The 19,202-nt window shown below is 41.1% G+C and overlaps 1 protein-coding gene across 2 annotated transcripts in view; it reads left to right on the forward strand.

Annotated features, from left to right (window-relative positions):
• SPTLC3 (serine palmitoyltransferase long chain base subunit 3) overlaps positions 1-18,697 on the forward strand; it is an 80,069-nt gene extending 61,372 nt beyond the window's left edge. For both annotated transcript variants that reach the window (XM_069008998.1, XM_069008999.1), the window contains exons 8-12: positions 743-962; positions 3,078-3,204; positions 14,605-14,740; positions 15,731-15,860; positions 18,224-18,697. In XM_069008998.1, coding sequence (XP_068865099.1) covers positions 743-962; positions 3,078-3,204; positions 14,605-14,740; positions 15,731-15,860; positions 18,224-18,337 — 727 coding nt within the window. In that variant the 3' untranslated portion in view covers positions 18,338-18,697. The remainder of the gene's footprint in view (positions 1-742; positions 963-3,077; positions 3,205-14,604; positions 14,741-15,730; positions 15,861-18,223) is intronic.
• The last annotated feature ends 505 nt before the right edge of the window (positions 18,698-19,202 follow it).

A 19,202-nucleotide genomic window follows, 5' to 3' on the forward strand; every position in this document is an offset into this window, starting at 1 on the left:
CACTGCCAGGTATGGGACACAGCTTCTCTGAGTAACCTGTGCCAGTTCAAAATATTTCATTTTTCTGCATGGCTGTAAGAAAGTAAAAAAGAAAAGGAATGGAAACTTTTTTTTTTTTTTTTTGATTACTAGGTAGCAGGCTACATTTCCTAAAAAGTACATATAGAGAGCAAAAATTGGCAAGACTAGGTTTCAGCTGCCTGTTTTAATCCCTGATTCTGTGAAGACTGGGATTGCTTAGAGTTTATGGCACCAGCTGTGGGTTTCACATGGCCCATCTCCAGTGTATGTTGGACCCAACTCCTCTGCACCAGATGAATTTGCTCTAGAGCTATTATGCCCAAATATTGCCACAGTAGCTGACGATGAAGTAAGCAAGGACCAGACTGAACTATAGCAGTTTTTTATAATGTTTGTTTTGTAGAGGTGAACTGTAATGCGCTGCTTTGGGTAAGTATCTCTCCCTTGCTTTTCACCTTTCCTTCTCTCCTCTGACATGTTGACAATTTACAAACATTCAAAGACTTTTGGACTGGTTTTGATTGTTTGAATTCCAAAACTATTTAACTGTTTTATACTCACCTGCAAGCGGGAAAGGGTTGCGAGTTTTCTTTGGCTTGTAAGTAAAAATTGAGATTCCAGAGGGGCTTTGGTGGAATAAGGCAATTCATGACTGTGTTTTCTGCCAGTATCAGAAGGAGTACAGGGTTTGTTGTTCATCCCTGATTCTCTCCATGTGCAGCATGGAAGGGTCCATCGTGCGCCTGCCAGAGATTGTCTCCTTGAAGAAGAAATACAGAGCCTACCTCTACTTGGACGAAGCTCACAGCATTGGTGCAGTGGGAGCGACGGGCCGAGGAGTTGTGGAGTACTTCGGAATGAGTCCCGATGATGTTGACGTATTAATGGGAACATTCACAAAGAGCTTTGGTGCAGCTGGAGGATACATAGCTGGCAGAAAGGTAAAAGGAAATCATAAACAATTTCACATCAAGGGTGTGGGAACTGCTTTCATATTATACATGATATATTTCAGGGGTTTTTTTCACAGACAGCTTAACATGAGCACTATTCTAAAGTTAGCATCATTTTTGCCTGGATCCCAAATGCACATCAAACAGTCAGACTTTCTTATTTTTGTCTCATGTTCACATTATGTAATTTGCTTGAGTTGGGTTATTTCTGTGCCACCCTGATGGTTTTTGTTTGTCTTGGAAACGTTTGGACATGTTGTGGTTGGCTAAATATACTTCCCTACATTAATTTGCATGCGGATTGCTCATTACTTTGTTTCACATTTGTAAACAGTGTGTGGAACAATATTGAGAGATTAAAACCACAGTTTCATCCACTGATAATAAAATTCCTAAAGAGTTGTGGATTGACATAGTTGCATTTTTTAGGAGAATGGAGAAAGAGGTTACTGGGGGCCTTTTGCAATAGTAAATTCTGTGTCCTCAGTTGCTCCACGTACATTAACAAAACAGTCTCTTGCCAACAACAGATGTCAACAAAAAGTAGAGCTGAGTTTGCTTTAACTGAGGGTGTAGAAGAGAAAGCATAATCAGCACCATTGTGAAATGTCATTGGTTTTGTTGCTTGACAGAGAGATCAAATGGTTGCTGATTATTTGCTCTTTTCATACCCAGCTGAATGTATTTTTTAAGCAGTCTGCTGAATGAGTGGGAAGCCTGTTTAGACAGCCCATATGGTTGTTGTCAGGATAACATTAATAAGGGTAGTCCTACGGTAGAATAAAAGGGCTATAAGAAAGTATAAACTGTGTATTTTTTACTGTCTTTTTTGGGTTTGCCCCTGGAGATTTTAAAACCAAGTGTCATAATACATCAAGAATCAATTTTCTTTGTTTCATTGGCTTCCTGAATTTGTATCTCTACATTTATTTCTTACCAAAGACAATGTGCCTAATGTAGCTAGAAAGTATAGAAAGATTAGACCTGTGAAAAGTAGTTTGATTTAATTTCTCCTCTAATCCTTGGAAGTTATTTTAGATGCAAACAGGTTGCTCTTTTCATGCCTGTGTGTATCACCAAGCTTTGCCTCAGGCTTCTCAGCCTTGGAAGGCTGCTCACCCATTCACCCACTTACATTCCTTTCTGCAGCCAAACACTCTCAGTGGCACTGTTTATTCTGCATCAGCTGGAGCCCAGAGGCCTTCTTAGCTTTTGACCAAACCCTTAGGAATACAATTGCAATATGGCCGTGCATAACCTGTGTAAGGTTAGGTAAATCTTTATCCCCAGCACTGGGATTACTGCGTAGACTCATACAGTATTTTTGGTAGTGATTTGTGTTACTCTCACTGGATTTTTTTTTCAAGCAGGCCTCATCCCTTCCTCACTAACAGGCACTCAACTTTTAGTGTGGTAACAGTTACTCTGATATTTTGCACTGAGGACATAAGTTGTTATAACAATGATGATCTTAATAAGATCTGAATTCCTACTGCATGCCTGGATTCAGGAGAGTTACTGGTGCTTTAGACATGCCTACAGTATATCAGTGGTTTTACTAAGAGCACAGATTGTGTTCTTAGTTATACCAGGAAACATTAAAGCAATTATACCAACTCTAACATGACTGTACCTGCCACAGTGGTTGAAAATTTCTATTGAAAATTTATGTGCTTATAGACAAAGATAGATCCCATTAAGGTTGCTTTTCCTGGGCTAGGTCACGTGGCAGAGGACCTATACTGACGTCATATAGCCTGTTTCATTACCAGAGAGGAACTGAGCAGCATTATTTTAAGCGCAGCTGTTCATTGGTCTTGAAATTATTTTGGCTCCTTTATAATACGTCTTAGCACAGAAGTAAACATTATCCTATTCCAGACTTTTGTTTCAGCTATAATTGCCCCACTTATATGGTAAAGTATTTGCACCTGCCTGATGTTTCTTCAGGCCATGTATCAACAGTGGCAGCCAAGAAAGCAATCCAGGAGCTGGTGAAATGTCCTCTTCCTTTTGCACATTCCCACTTCTGCAGTGGTTAAGAGGGAGATCTGCTGTTTGGCCAGCTCACAGCTCATTCATGCTTTGTTTTGCTTGTGTAAGGACCTTGTGGACTTTTTACGAACTCATTCTCACAGCGCTGTGTACGCCACATCCATGTGTCCCGCCGTAGCAGAGCAAATCATCAGGGCAATGAAATGCCTCATGGGACTGGATGGGACAGCACAAGGTAAACCTCCTTCCTTCCTTCCTTCCTTCCTTCCTTCCTTCCTTCCTTCCTTCCTTCCTTCCTTCCTTCCTTCCTTCCTTCCTTCCTTCCTTCCTTCCTTCCTTCCTTCCTTCCTTCCTTCCTTCCTTCCTTCCTTCCTTCCTTCCTTCCTTCCTTCCTTCCTTCCTTCCTTCCTCCCTCCCTCCCTCCCTCCCTCCCTTATTTCAGCTGCAACCAAAGCATCTCCTAGGTACACACACAATGTCATCCAGCAGCAAAGAAGTATGGCAATGGAAATGCAAAAGAAATTCCTCTTATTGTAAAATTAATACCCAAATCATCATACTTCTAAGTGCTGTCGACCCTGGGGGTTTTTTCCCATGCTCATCCACATGTAGCAGGGATGGAAGTATTTTGGAATTCTGGCTGCATAGTAGCCAGCCCATCCTGCTTTGCAGCAAAGAAATAGAAATACATGGATTTCCCTTGTAGTATTGTCTGACTTTGTAGTCAGGTTCATAAGGACATGCCTTCATTTATGGGCTAGGTGCTGTCAGTTTAGTTTCTTTGTAAGTGTGAACCTTCAAAATGGCAAGCAACTCAAGCGTGGTGCAGCATTTCAGAACGGGTATTGAACATTAAATAATAGTATGAGAAGATGATTATAATAATTCCTACCTCCCTCAGGCACCAATTCTGGTGTCCTGAACCTGGTTTTGTACTACATTTTGTCCCCAAAGCATTGACTGCTTGGTGTCTTTATGAAAAATCGGGAGTATTTCTGTTTGTCTCTTGAAGCTGCAGATGCAGCTACTGTCCAATCCTCTGTGTGACATGCTTTATCCTCTGAGTGATGTTCTATCCTCTGTGTAATATGCGTTCTATACAACAAACAAAACAACTGGGAGATATCTATTTATTACTGTTTCAAAGCAATGCTGATATGTATTCAGTGTTCTAGGACTTAAATCCCAATATGGAGAAAAACTGATTGGATTTGTGTAGTTTTTTTCAGGAATGCCTGAGAGTCATGATGTTCTTTAACATGCAGCTGAAGGTACAGATTCTGCTCTGAATTGCAATGTTTTATACCGGTCCAGCAGTGCTATTTTCTCTTAGTTTGTCTGAGACTAACAGAATTAATTCTGTATTAGTCCTCCCTGACAGATATGACTGGGATAAGGTGGGAATGGAAGAGATAAAGAGTAGATGAGAGCAGGTAAGATACTGCTCTGCACTACTCTGCTGCAGTGCCCTAGAGGGCCATTTCAAATAGATATTCAAATTACAGATACGAGGCTATTAAGACGTTTATCGCAGCTCTTCAATGAGACCAGAATTTACAAGACCCCAGAGTACAGAAGGAGGGATAGAGAATCCAGTCCCAGTGCCAAATTCTGCCGAGTGCAAGGACAAAAGACAGCAAAACTCCGGCGCGATGTGCAGACGATGAGGAAGCGACGCTCTTTTCATTTTTGCAGAGAAGCCAGAGCGTAAAAACTGCTTCCAGCTTGAAATTTGGAAGGTCACTGCTGCATGTGCTGATGCCTACATATGTTCAATAGAAGAGACCACCTCCGGCACGTTGCTCGCAGCCCGGGGCCGCGGCGGGCGGGCCGTGGGGCCGGGCGCGCTCCCTTGCCGTGAGAGGGCGGTCTGACACTGAGCCTGCCCGCGGCTTGCTGGCTCGGGAGCGCGCAGATGCCGCGTGTGGAGCATGGAACACGCCGAGCGCTTCCAGGCCTTCCAAGCCTGTTAAGGACGCTCTTCATTTAGCGTGATTCTGCATGCAGTTCAGGGCAGGGTAAGAGGAGAACTGGATTCAAGATTTAAGATGTGCGTGTCTGTCTTAGGGCTAAGAGTTTGAAGCATTTTCTCTTCCACAAGCAGCGTTGTTTAATGACACAATGTTTGTTCTTCTGCACAAAATAAGAGCTTTTTAAGTCTTCTGCAAATCCGTTATGAAATAGATTAGTGTTTTGTCAGTTTTTTAAAAATTGTCTTGTAATATGAAATGCAAATGATTAGAAAAACAAATGAATAAATCATATATCACAACTTAGAGCATTGCACAAAGGCTAGCAAGCTGGCTATGATGTGTAAAACTGTTTCTTGTCCTTCTGAGCCAGACTCATTATTTTAGTCTTTGGGTTTTCTTTCATGTGGGCCTCCCTTCATTAGGCTGTCTTGTGGACTACAAAAAAAACCCACAACCCAAAATACAGGGAAAAAATGCTATGCTGGACCACACTACAATGTGTTGCTTTGGCATCAGAGAGAGGAAGGTGGTGGCTTAGAAAGGAGCAAGGAACAGAGGGGAGAAAGCACTGTCTCTCCTTAGATATTTTTGATTCCAAGGACAATGACCTTGGCAGAGTTCTTTTGGTCCATCACAGAAAATGGTGAACCCTGCATGTGAGTTGTTCTTGTGAGGGCATGAGCTGTGGAGCAGAGAAGTTTCAAGTGAACTGAAGTTGCTGCAGGGTAGTATCGACCATGTGTTCTCTGGAGGCCCCTTGGATCCATAGGAGTTTATTTTGCAATTTGTTTTAAATGGCATTCTCTTCCCACTGGATGATTACCCCTTATAAAGGGAATCCTTTTTAAGGAGATGTCCACCAACGGCTTATCCTCCAGAGGTCATTTCTCTAGGGGAGTGAGCCTTGCAAAAGTTACTGGGAATGTTTTAGAAAATAATGAAATTAGAGTTTGCTAAAAAGTTCCATGTGAACTAGATGGTGCTTGTTGGAAAGAGGATGAAATAAGAGGAAAACAAATGTGTTAATCCAGCCTGTTCTTCCATCTGAACATCACGACTGACTCCTTGGCAGGTTAATAGAAAACTAAGAGAAGGAAAACTGATTTGGTCATTTAAGCTGCTGCTCAGAAAAATCCATATTTTTTGGTCTTCTTTATTTTCCCAGATATAAGACTATTACATTCCCTTTGATTTCTTGCTAGTTATTCTCCACTAATTTGTTAAGCAGCTGATCTAGAAAAGACTAGCACCGATGAAATTATATAGTAGGTAATGCCAGGGCCCAGAAGTGCAGCAGTACTGCCTGTGCATCCTGGTGTGTATCCAATTGATTGATCTTATATATTTTCTTCCTCTATTTTCAATTAGTAAGAATATGGTTGTTTGGAAAAGGAATCGAGATGTGCATTTCCAGGACAGGATCAGTATACCAGATGCATGACTGCAGGATATGAATAGATGTTTATGGGCCCAGGGGGTACTGCTTCATCACAAGGAAGGAACAGGTTAGCACTTTCAGGGTGATTCTGTGAGACCTAAACTGTTCAGCTGGAAGTTAACCACAGCCTATGTCTGTTTCAGCATAAACATGAGGGTATGTCCCCTATCAATACTTGTGATGGTTGTGAGATGTTAATGACAATGTGACTGGGAGGATACTGCAGAGCCCACAGCCAGCTATTGCAGTTTCCTTCTTTTGTTGTGTTTTCTGTGGTGACTTGAGAAAATGAAGGGCAAGAAGTGTTAAATTAGGAGAAGGTAGTAGCTCCCTCAAAACTGATATACAGCATTTTTCCTGCCCAGGAAAGAGGAATAGGTTGAGGTCCATATTGCCAGTATTTCTTGAGTGACTATATGCAAAGAATCAAAATTTTTTACTACAAAAAAATGCAAATGTGAAATCAGATTTTCAGTGGAGTAAAAATCCTGTTTTTCTCAGTGCCATGTTTCACAGAACTGTGAAAATCGATGTCTCGTAGAACAAAACACATTTGTTCTTAGTACCATAACATCATAAGTACTTTCATAGTTCCTATAATAGAGTTGTTCAAAAGTGTATGAACTTCTGGCAGCTGTATTTCCTCTAGTAATGTCATAATGCAGCAAGTTCCACAGTTCGGCTCATGTAGTCTATTAAAAAAAAAAAAGAAACAATTTTATCCCTCTTAAGCCTTTGTGGCCTTTTCATCTCAAATGTATCTCAGCTCATTTATTAGGAAATATGGGAAGCAGAAGTTCCCATGGCATTTACTCTTTATAATTCATTATATAGATATTCTTTATGTGTTCTCCTTGTGGCTTCTCATTACACCACTGGAGATACCTCAGGAAACTCAGCAGCTGCCTTCGTGGTTTTATCCCATGATGAGGCTGGAGTTGACTCAGAGTGTTTGGACCCCGCACAAATTTGCAAGTACACTTACTTGCATGCAACACAGCCCCTCCAGCTGTGACCTCAGACCTTTTCTTCCTACCCTTTCTGCATGAGAATACCAAAAGCATATTTTTACACTTAAATTTGATAGGTATAAAATAGAACCACTAGGCAGACGGAGTTAAGACTGCTGGGAAATCCAAAGCAATTTTTTTAATGACTAATAATAGACTATACTGGTGTAAAAAGCAAATTGCAGCATTTGTAAAGGAAATATTTTTTCTGTTTAATGCATGGCAAACAATCATTCACAGCAGTGGGCATTTTTCATGTTTTTATGGGATGCTGAAACATTTAAAAGCCTGTCCTCTCGAACTAGTAAAAGATGTTTTGTTAAAAGATAATTCCTGAAGTTGTTTAGATTAGAAGTGTTTCTTTAAAATGTTCATTTACTCTCCCCTTTGTGCTGATTGGTTTATCTTTTTGTAACTACTAGCTTTCATTTGTGTTTCTAGCAAGCGCTTGAGTTCTTGCATTTGAGCTCTTTCAGATTGTGAGAAGTGGCAGAATGCCGCTTTCTGTTTTGGTTTGGCATTAAAGAGATTGTTTTTTAAAGGTTCCTTTTTAAAGCTTTTTCCACTGGTCTCAGATTTTTTATATAAATGGAGGACCAGCTCCTTAAAGTCAGTTTCCAGCATTTTCCTCTGCTATCTGTCCTCCACAGTCTTTTGAAAACATTAGTTTTGCTTTGTCAGGATCCTCTGTAAATTCAGAAACCTTAGTTCCACATCACTACAAGCTGGCATAAGCCAGCACTGGCACAAGGAAGGGCAGTCTTGTCCTCAGTTTCTCCTCTGCCTGCCTATCCTGTTTCTCGTGCCCCTTCTCCCTACACCAGCGTGAGTGTTCGTGCAGCCATGCAATGAACTGAATCAGAGCACTGATGTAGCTGAAAAGCAACCAACTCTCCCACTCATGGTTAGCCTACACCCAGACTGGTTCCCAGAGCCAATCTGCTGTATGGCTTCATGAGTTGCAGTGCCAGGACTTGAGCAGCTGGAGCTGAGAGGAACAATCCCTTTTGCAGCAAAATCAATGTCTGCCAGACTGGACTGATCATGAAGCTATTGCTCTAAGCTTTAAATCTGCAAGTGACTTAGAGATGGACCCCTTGGACCTGCTCAAAACAGGTGGCCGAATCAGTCATGCTGAAGTCTATCTTTTTCAAATTCTTGTTTTGCTGCTTCATTCTGAGGGGATTGCTTCTCTTAGGTCCTTAGCAAGCAGAACCCTGGCTTAATTTTAAGTTAATATTCCCAGTAAGTATGTGGTCACATTTCAAGCCCTTAAGCACATTCATTCCCTGTTTGCACAGCACTGGCTCCATGACTAGGGCTTCCAGTCACAACAGTGAAGATATCAGTGATAGTATATGCTGCCGCAGTTATTTGTATATGCTGAACATCACAGATGTTCTCCCAGCAGTAGATGATGAAACAGAGCTAAATTTAGATATCTTTGCTCAAAATGAGTGAGATATGCTGTTCTGGTGGAGACACCTGCCATGTGATTCACCTGCCACAGGGCATCAAATGTATGCACGGAGAGTCAGTGGATCTGAACAAGCACGGGCTTTGGACTAACAGCATTTGCAGTGACTTGCAAGATCTCTGAGGATTAACTGAATTCTACCTCATTTGCAGTCACTTTTTCCCCATTCACAGTTAAACCTGTGCTGGAGTCCTCTAGCAGACCCTACCCATGGATAGATGTTCCCTGTATCCTGAAATAAGCATCACCTGCAGGCAGAGGAAGGATGTCAGACTTGGATGTGACCTGTCCCCCAGCAGTGACAGCTATGCTTTCCCCAGGGACAGCGGCAGGCAGCTCCATGACACAGTCCCCTTTCCAGGGTGTCTGCTGCCGGAAGAGAGTGAGGATCCCTCCTCTGCTGCAGATGCCGCTGGCGCTGCGGTGCCCGAGGAATCCAGCGCGGTTCTCAGCCTGCCGAGCACAAAGCAGCGAAGTGCCGTTTCTCGCGGCATCCGGATCCCTGGCACTTCAGAAACACCTAATGGGATGCAGATGGAGCGCGTTGTGCGCTGGCTGGTTTTCAGCGGCGGGACGGACCCGCTTCGTGATTAATCACCTGCGCTGGGAGTAAACAGGACTCAGCCAAGGCTGCCTGCTCTGTCCCTGCATTGTATATCTGAATATAGATAAGGTGCTGGCTAGGCAGAGCTGACTCATCCGAGAAATAAGGTAAAAATGATCCAATCTTCACAATTTTTCTCCTTTCTGCTTCAACTGAAACTGCCATTTTTCTTCCCATAATCTTCTCTGGACAGTGTTTTGCAGCAGTTCACAGTTAAAATAAGTCCTTAAGGGCTTATTTAGCAGCTGAATTAAGTTGAAATCACTAGGTTTCTAGTTAGCATTAGATTGTAGAAGTAAATGTCTTCACTTCTCCCCAGTTCATTGCAAAGTTATTTTTGATGAAGATTGTTTTATCTGAGAACATATTTCCTTTAGGCACCCCAATTTTATAGCATTCTATATGTGATTTAATGCACGTGGAGCTGCATGTGTGTTACTCTTATAATGGAACCAGAGGAAAAAAAAAAATCTGTCCATCTGCAATAGTTTAGTGGGAAAGAGCTATTGTTTTCCAATTTTTTTTCAGCCTATGGAAGTTTGCTTTTTCCTATCTAGCTGTTAGTAGAGGAAGGCAGGGAGTTGAGTTCCCCATCCAAGGAACACTGACACTGGTATGTAAAAGTCCAATTGTGTAATTAATTATCTACAAAGACTCTATGAAACAACAGCTGGAGAAGATTAAAGCAGGTGGATTTGTGTCTTGAAGAGTCCACCACATGCCAAAAACCAGTATGGCATGGGGTTATCTTTCCTGGAAGAGGTTCAGGAAAAATAGCTCTCCTTCCCCTCCTACACCTGAGATCTTGATATGAAAGGCTACGGGTTGCTTATTCCTGTTTTCAATAGACTGAGTCACAACTTCCAAGGGTAGAAGCCTACAGGAAGAGTTCAAAGGTAGACTGTTTGTGCAGGAATTGAACGTAGGCAGCTTCTCTGCTTATGAACATTCTGTGGGAGGCAAAAGCAGACATCTCTGGAAGAGGAAAATGAACTTTTATTTTAGAGAGCTGATACTTTTACTGCCTCTTTCACTGCCAGGATAAGGTTCTCAGCTGGCATAAACAGCAAAGTTCTACTGAAGTGCACAGAGCTGTGCCAGGTAAAGCCAGCCTGGGATCAGGCCCTCAGATGTGTAGTCAGGATGCCTTCCTGATGTCAGGGGCCCTGAAAGTATGTGACAAAGCTTCTGCCAAGTCTGTTACTCCAAGTGGCTCTCTTAAAAAGCTTGTTGCTTCAAAGAAATTATGAGCAAGCTACTACATTTTATCATTTCTCTCTCCCTCTTGCCTTCTTTTTGTATTTTTCTTTCAACTAAACCATATTAATTTTGAGCTATAAAGCTTTCTAAAAGCCTGCAGAAACTAATGAGCTAAAGCCAGCAGCATGCAATGATGCGTGTCACATAAAAATATAATCAGCATTTTTCCCAGAATTGCCGACACCTTAGAACTTTGCAGTAAACCAAATATTTTTAAAGTGGTGCAACCAAATGAAAACTAAATTTTCCGGCAGAAGGTGGATTGCTGATGCAGTAAATCTGCTTTTCTTGTACCATCCAGGCAACTAATCCTTTATTTCAGAAAAATCCCCATAAACTGGCTGTGTATGTTCCCACCAGCATGAAGATAACTTGTGAAATTTGGGAATTGTTTATCCTTTACTTTTCTCTTTTTCTGTCCCTTCTTAATTCAGTCAATAAGAAGATCTAGAGCACTTAATAAAGACATTCTCAGCCTTAGCTGAATACTCTGGGGCATTAGTGGGCTTAGTTTTAAATAGAGGAGGGTTGGTTTTCCCTGTCCAGGCTGTTTTTTCCAAACATGTGCTGTATTGTGGTTCACATATTTTATGGAATATAACTCTCTGGATATGCTGCTTGCTGTGCTGTAAGCTCTTTGCATAGACTGTAAATCCTCAAGGATTTTGCAAAGTATGAATTTTGTAACACATATATTTACTGTCTAGGGACCTGATCCTCTAATTAGTCCCATACAGGTAAATTCTTACACTCACATAGATGCAGCCATATTATTTTAGCTCAAGGGTCTGCTCTGTAGATTTTCACTCAATAAATATTAAAGGATGCAAGATCACAGCCTCAGGAATCAAAGAAAATACTTTGTGGTGTTTTTAGTTAAACATACTCCAGTGCATTTGGACTAAGACCTGATTCTAAACTGAATTCATCACTCTTAATCTGCAGTGTAAAGGGAAAATCAGGCCAATGAGACAAAAATAAACGTTTTGCTCAGATCTACCTCCTTATCTGACATTGGAAGGTCCCATAAAGGAATGAAAAACAGTGTTGAAATACAGCTACAAATTTTAATGGTTTTATTGCTCTTATTGGGACAGCGTATAAGAAGCCTGTGTATATGATGTGTGTCTGTGGTCTTTGACCACAAAACTTAACATGAGAAAGGAAAGTGTTGACATTTGGTAAAGAAATAGGTTCCTCCCAGCCACCCACCCACAAATACAGTGAGTGTAGCAATCGTCTCCTAATGTGCTTTTTTTCCCCTCCAGATATATGGGAGTGCTCTGATCTTTTATTTGGCTCTTTAATGCATCCCTGCAAATGAAATTAGTATTCTGGGATGTTGCTAAAACATTCAAGTGTCTCTTTTGCATCAGCACTGGCTGGCTTGAAATGAGCTCCATAGGGAGTCTTGAAAGGGGAGATCTTGCATCACAAACCAGTTGAGGATGTAGAATCGGGAAAGGAAGATTAGAAAAGGAAGAGGTTTTTGATTTTTGGGGGGTTGTCTGAACCTCCTCTTTCAGCTCTAAAGTTTCCTTAGCTGGAGTCTAAATTTCTGGCACTAAAACTAAGTAGAGACAGACTGATCACCTCTGGGCCCTGCACATATGTTTTGATAAATAGCGAACAGCACAGCCTGGAATCTTGCATGGCTCACACTGTGTTTCCAGCTCTGTGGTAAACGCATGAATAGAAAGGAGAAGGCAGCAAGTCTTAAACTGCACTCACCAAGAACATCTGCATTTATGAAAAACTTTCCCTAATTGAAAATCTAGTAGTTTCAAATGCTTTCCAACTGAGAGTTTGGAAACTAGCTCAGGGGCTGCTTATATAGCAAGAAACAGCAGTTGCTTTGAGCCCCCAGTTCAGGTTACTCCCCACCCTCTTCCTTATAACTCGGACATGGAGGAGGTGCTAATAACATCTTTACAAATTCTAACAAGGGAAAAAGTCTCTCTTTAGACTTCAGCCACATTATTCTCTAACTCCCTTTCCTTACCATCATCTCCCCTCCCCTCCTCTTCCTCCTGTTTCTTTGAGATCTACTACACCAAAAATATTTTTGGAAATACCACAGACTATTGTTTTTATTAGTGACTGGAAAGCTTTGTAGTAGGATGCTTTTGTGTTTCATTTGTTTTCCTTGCTCTGGCACAGCTGTTTTTGCTTTAGCAGCATTAGAGAGATGGTTAAACTATTTGTGGCCTTTTCTAACCCAGCAGATCTCTTCCACTGAGTGCTTTAAACTGAATGACTGAGACTGTAAGTAACAGGTTGTCTGTGTGGGCAGTTGTGTGCATAAAGTTACAAATGTACTGTTTTTATGAGCTCTTTTAATTTGTTCAAGCAAAACACTGATCACTGTGAAGCAAGTCCCACTTTTCCTATAAATTTCCCAGCCAGAAAACTGACAGAACCTTGACTTGGGAGGATACAGAACAGATGGAGTAGTAGATCTTGTTCAAACCTACACATGTTCAGAAATATTAATGGAAAAGAGGTTCATGTAGGTATGGTGATCCCCACGTCAGCCAAGAGGGAAAAGGAAGAAAAGCCAGAGCAGATGGTGGGGCAGAATGTGGTCTGAGGACAAATCTGCCAAAGGTGGCATGTAGCTGCTACAAACGCCTTACTGGCCACTGTGGTTGCACAGAGCAAGATGGGGAGTTAGGAAACAGGCATCCAGTGAGAGAACGGTGACAGCAGAAAGTAGTAAATGAAGAATGAAGCGAACAAAATGTAAAGTAAAATGAAAACATAAATGGAGAGTGAAAACATAACACATCTGTGCAAAGGCAAAGGGAAAAGAGGAAATGAGTTGCACTGGAGGTTTCAGTGTTCATGTCTGGTGACATAACATAAGTGATATTGAAAGTATGGGCTGATGAACAGCAGGAAAATGAAAGCTAAGAGTGTAACTGTGTCCTGCTAAATCCCAGTCTTACCACACATTCTCACCACCTCTGCTGGGCAGACACAAGCTGCTGAACAGCGATTAGGTTTAGAGACTCAATCTGCTTAATGGTGGCTTGCCAGTTTTGTTTCTGGTGAGGTCAGGCAGATGACAGACCTGGCTCGATTTGCTATGTGGCCGTGTCAACTTGGACTGGCACTGGACAGGGATGTGGGTGTGGAGGAGGTGGCACCATCCCTGCCAGCACCTCACAGCAGTGGAAAAGCAGCACAGAGATCAGCTTACTGATTAAATATAATGCAGGTGGAGTAGTGAAAGGACATATTATATCTCTTACTACAGTAATGTAGAGCATGTCTCTTCCCTCTCTATGCAACGGGTTGGGAAGCAGTTGCACTTGTCAGAAACCACCTCCTTAGTGGCACTGCAAAAGAAATGGCTGAAATGTCTTTTCAAGCACATTTTTTCTTTGATGTTTTTTGTCCTTTTCCTTCATAAAAATAATTGTTTTCAACTCTTCTGTCAGTTTTGCCGGGGGTCACATCTGTGCATCCATGACTAAATGAGGCCAGGGACAATGCAGAGATAATAGTCAATTACACTGAGAAATAAATTCTCTATTTACATGTCTGCACTACTTCTCTGTAGGTGTGTGTCATCTAGGAGGCTTTATTTAGCACAGCAAAGTTCAGGGAATTGCCCACATGTCTCTCCCCAGAGAGGGACTGTTTCTGCCATGGGAAGGCACCTCACAATTACAGGAATATCAACCATCTGTCCTACAATGCCGCAATAATCAGTGTAGTTGTATTTAGCTCATTCCGTGTTTTTCTTCTCAATCAAATAGCAACATTTACATTTCAGCCAAACTGTTACCCCCAGCCCTGATTCTTGCCTGTGACTAGACCCCAGTTGTGATCTTTACACTGACTGTTCTCCTGACTGGCTTGTTTCAGGGCTCCAAAGAGTGCGTCAGTTGGAGAAAAACACAAGGTACTTCAGACGAAAACTGCATGAAATGGGCTTCATCATTTATGGCAATGATGATTCTCCTGTTGTTCCCTTGCTCCTTTATATGCCTGGTAAAATAGGGTAAGTATTGAAAAAAAGTACTTGTTTTGCTGGCAAAACAAGCACTATTCATGTTCATGGTTATTCGGTATACGTTGAAGAAGATGATGTTGTGTGGTAGGTGCTTCCCAGGAGAAACATACACTGTTAGTTGAATACATCCTTTAGTTCTGCTTTCTTTTAGATTTGCCCCTAGATTTAATTTTGAGTTGTTCCAGAATTCAGAATTTTAAAATCTTTCTCTTTTCCTTTTTTAGCGTGGTCTGGAATAATACTTTTGATAACATTTTTAATTTGAATTTTTTGGTTTTTAATTTGTCATCATTAAAGGAGACATGTTGCCTTTGATGTATGAATTGGTTTAGATGAATGCCTTTTTGTCCCATCTGGTCTTTGAATGGATTTTGCATGTTTTACCATTCAGTTCCACTCAAGCAGCACTTGTGCACTGACTTGGGCACACAGACCAGAAGTCAGTCGTAGCATAATGTAAGGGTTGAGCTGTAGGGAGAATTTGCAAGTAGCTTAGGGTAGCTGTGAGCTCTAGGTCTCATACATACCACACAAGCCTTCTTAACTGGCAGAGTAACTGTGAGGGTAAATAAACCATCACACAGATTGGTTTATTCCTATTGATGTTCAGGAACCAAGCATTCATACTGTCCACAAGCCCAACCTCTTCCATGCTTAGGGACTGTGAATGTCCACATGGTTTGATTTGTACTCAGAGACTTTCATTGACAGAAATGAATTGTTTATCGTGCAGTGCCCTCTCTGCCATCACATTTCTAGGATTTGACACCCACTTGGCTTCATGAGCCGCTAAGCAGCAAACAGTCTCAATCCTACTGGTAAAATTCTGGCTTTTATGGAAATCAGTGGGAATATTCAATCAGTTGAAAACAGGATTTTATCTGTTGTTGCATTATATCTGAATGTTTTCTCTCTGTGTTCAGTTTATTGGAGATAATTTATTTTTGGTTTTTCTCCTTCCACTTTTTCTCTCCTTAGGGCTTTTGCAAGACGCATGTTAGAAAAAAATATCGGGGTGGTCGTGGTTGGGTTTCCAGCTACTCCTATCACAGAATCCAGGGCCCGGTTTTGTGTGTCAGCTGCACATACACGGGAGATGTTAGACACGGTAAGCACAGCAGATGTCCTGCCCAAATTAACTTCAGGTGCAAAGGAGGCTGGGAGAAGCTGTGCCTCTGTTACTTTGAATCTCAATAATTCATTTTTACATTTGTTTTTCTGGCCTTGTCACTTGATCTTTAAAGGCATTTGAGCCTTATACATTTTATTTTCTAAATAAATTATCGGCGAGTTAACTTCTTATGTTCTTCTATTTCTAAGAGTGACCAAATCTGTCATCACTAATAAAAACCTGCATGAACAGCACAGCAAGACAAAAGTTAAATGCTATGTCAAAACTATCAGAGTAGGAAACCCAAAATGACATGGAAATAATTGAAAATCAAGTTTTCCATACGCATATTTCTATTCCATATTTCCCCATGTTTCTTGAATTGCAGAAGTATATGGGACAGCCTTGGGGGTACAGGTGGAAATTGCAAACAGTATTTGGAACTGTTTGAACCTAATTAAGTTTAGTTGGTGCTGTCTGGCCAGTCTCAGTTCCGTATCTTTCTCGGATATCAGAAATACCATTAACAGTATGTTGAAACTTCCATTGTAAACCTCCGTTCCAACACAGTCAGAAATGTGTTTAAAATAAACTCTTTGATATTTTCCATCTCCCTTTCTTGCCGAAGGTGTTTTTGGCCTGGCTTGAGATATGTTCTTTCATTCTCAGAATAAGCCAACTTGGAGGCATGAAACACAGAGGCTTAACAATAAATTTCAGGCTTTGTTTTTCCTCTCTTCGCACGAGTGTGATGGTCAAAGCAAAAAATCTTTGAACATGGAAAGGCATTTGAGTTAAATATGCCACTGGTTCATGTAGACAAGCACTTGTGCCTGCAGAGAGCTCCTGACTCTCCTTTTGCATCCTGAGATGCGCATGGATGTGGAGGCCAGAGCCTTGCTCTGCTGACCAGCTCCCATACCAGTGTAGGTAACTTTCAAACATCAAAAACCTGCCTCGCATGTGTGCAGTGTAAAATTCCTGCTGCTTTTAAAGGTGCAGTAGTTATTAACAAGGTACAATACCATTAAGGTAGTATTTTGTAGAACAGAGCATAGCTCTCCTGTTGGTCCTTGCCAGCTTCTGCTGTTTGACTGTGTGGATTTTGGCTTATGCAACTGGTAACAGGCAATGAAGTTGATCTGAAGATTAATCTCTTGAGGCTGCTGCTTTGATTTTCTTCCTTTCCCCCTGCCCCCAAATGTCAGGCCCACCACATTTTTGGGCCATCATTGTACGTTCACTTCCCGCTACCTGCACGTTGCTGCTTCCAGGGAAGATCTGACGCTCCCCAGTCATCAGTGAACGTGCTGTGGTCTTGCCACAGTACTTGTGGCACTCTTACAGTTTGGGGGAATGGAAATGCCCTGAGTTCAATTACTTGCAGATGCAAAGCTTTTAGGACAAAACACTTTGTGACTGTGCCTAAACCCAGGGTAACAACAGGTAACAAGCACAATGAAAATGTTTCCCTTTCGCAAAATTTGTTTTGTATCTCAGCCTGGAACTAAAGAGGAAAGATCCATGAAAGGGCAAGCTCCCAAGAATAACTTCCTTAATGACCTGGAAGCTATCTCTCTGCATAAACCATTACTAAATTACTTCTTTTTGTTCTAAATTACTTCTTTTTGTTCATGAGCTTGTTTTAGTGGCTTAACAGAAACAGGCTCAAAATCAAACCTGCTCTTTCCTTCTTTGATGCCAAAAAGTTGGCTGCTCTTGAATGTGGGTCAGATGCTGAAAAACACTGAGCTGCTACCCTATGGTACAGAATTCCCTGCCTACATTTTGAATCTACTGAAAGCTGGGGACTCAGCTCAGCAAATTCCATTACAGTATTAATGAACAAAAAATAAATGTCTCTGTTATATTAATGTAAGATAATGGCGTTCACTAAAATTATCTTCAGCTATTCAGACCGTTTATGCTGACTCTGCTCAGCACTGGGGGCTGAGTCCTACCTAAGAAAATGCATTGGCAACTCCAGTCTCTGGGAGCTATGGAGAAATACTGAAGTATAGCCTTACACGTTTCTTTTGCACAAGCAAAGATAATTTTTGTCTGGATTGTAACCTCCCTGTACCTTTAGAAAAAGTAGGTTTTTTCATCTGTGCTCAATTAATGCACTTACTAATAAACCATAACCTACTGAAGGAGCAAATTCCTTTCTCATAGATGCTGTTGTACATCTACGACTGTATTGATGTTCACTGTTCTAGAATGAATGCAAAATTTGCCAGTCTGTCTTTTAAACTTTATTTGATGTTTTTATTATAATCTTCTTGTTCTGCAGTAAAGTAGAAGTTACTAGAACTTCATTTCTTTTCCAATAGAATTGACAAAATATCATGGTCTTACAGGTTTTGAATGCTCTGGATGAATTGGGTGATTTTCTACATCTGAAATATTCCCGGTATTCCAAGTCATCTCATCCTGAACTGTATGAAGAATCTAGGCTTGAACTTGAAGATTAAGTTTTCCACCCATTAAGAGAACATTATGATGCTATGAAAGGGCGGAAAACCCGAAAACTAAACAATACAAATGCATTTCTTCCCTTCTAAGGACAATTTTTATTTCTCAGTTAATTGAAAGAAGGGGAAGCTCGGGTGTTGCATCACGTTATATCAAATTTCTGTATTCAAGAGACTGAAATATTGATACAGATTTGTTTCCCCAGGAGAGATCTGTTCTTCTTATGGTATTTTTGATGCAGAATGAATGCATCCATTGATCCAGTTGCTAACATACAGCTTTTGATATGGCCCCTTTTTATGAAGAGGCTTCGGATAGTCTTAATTGTGACTGAAATAATAAAGTTTAAAAAGTTAATAGATTCCAGTGTAATATAGCTGAGCTTCATCAGTGAGACTGACTTTTATCTGTTAAAGATCATAAATCAAGATGCCAGTGTGGACTGCTACAAAGGAATGAGCAGAAAGTAACCTCTTTAACTAAGTTGCACTATCATGCATTTCTCCAAGGACAGAAAATGTTAGAAGAAGGCTAATGCTGAGAACAAGAAAAGTAGCCTGATGAGATTGTATATTTCTGAAAGCAGGTTTCGGGAAAGGGAAAATTCCTCCTCCCCTCCACAGACCTTTTCTCGGCCTCTTAAGTGCACTCTCAACTTTGAATTGTACAAAAATTTGAGCTTAGACATAAACAGAAATGCGTTTCTGCCAGCGCGTTTGACCTACAACCTATCACATCTTATCACTACCTAAGTTCTTCAGCAGGCTTGCTCCCTTTTTGTGGAGCAGTAGTAAATAATTTTAATAACCATTTAACTTTCCCGTAAAAACCTTGATCAAAACAGTCAGATACTTGCAGTTCACA

The sequence above is a fragment of the Aphelocoma coerulescens genome, chromosome 3, assembly GCF_041296385.1.
Source record: "Aphelocoma coerulescens isolate FSJ_1873_10779 chromosome 3, UR_Acoe_1.0, whole genome shotgun sequence".
Lineage (NCBI taxonomy): Eukaryota > Metazoa > Chordata > Aves > Passeriformes > Corvidae > Aphelocoma > Aphelocoma coerulescens.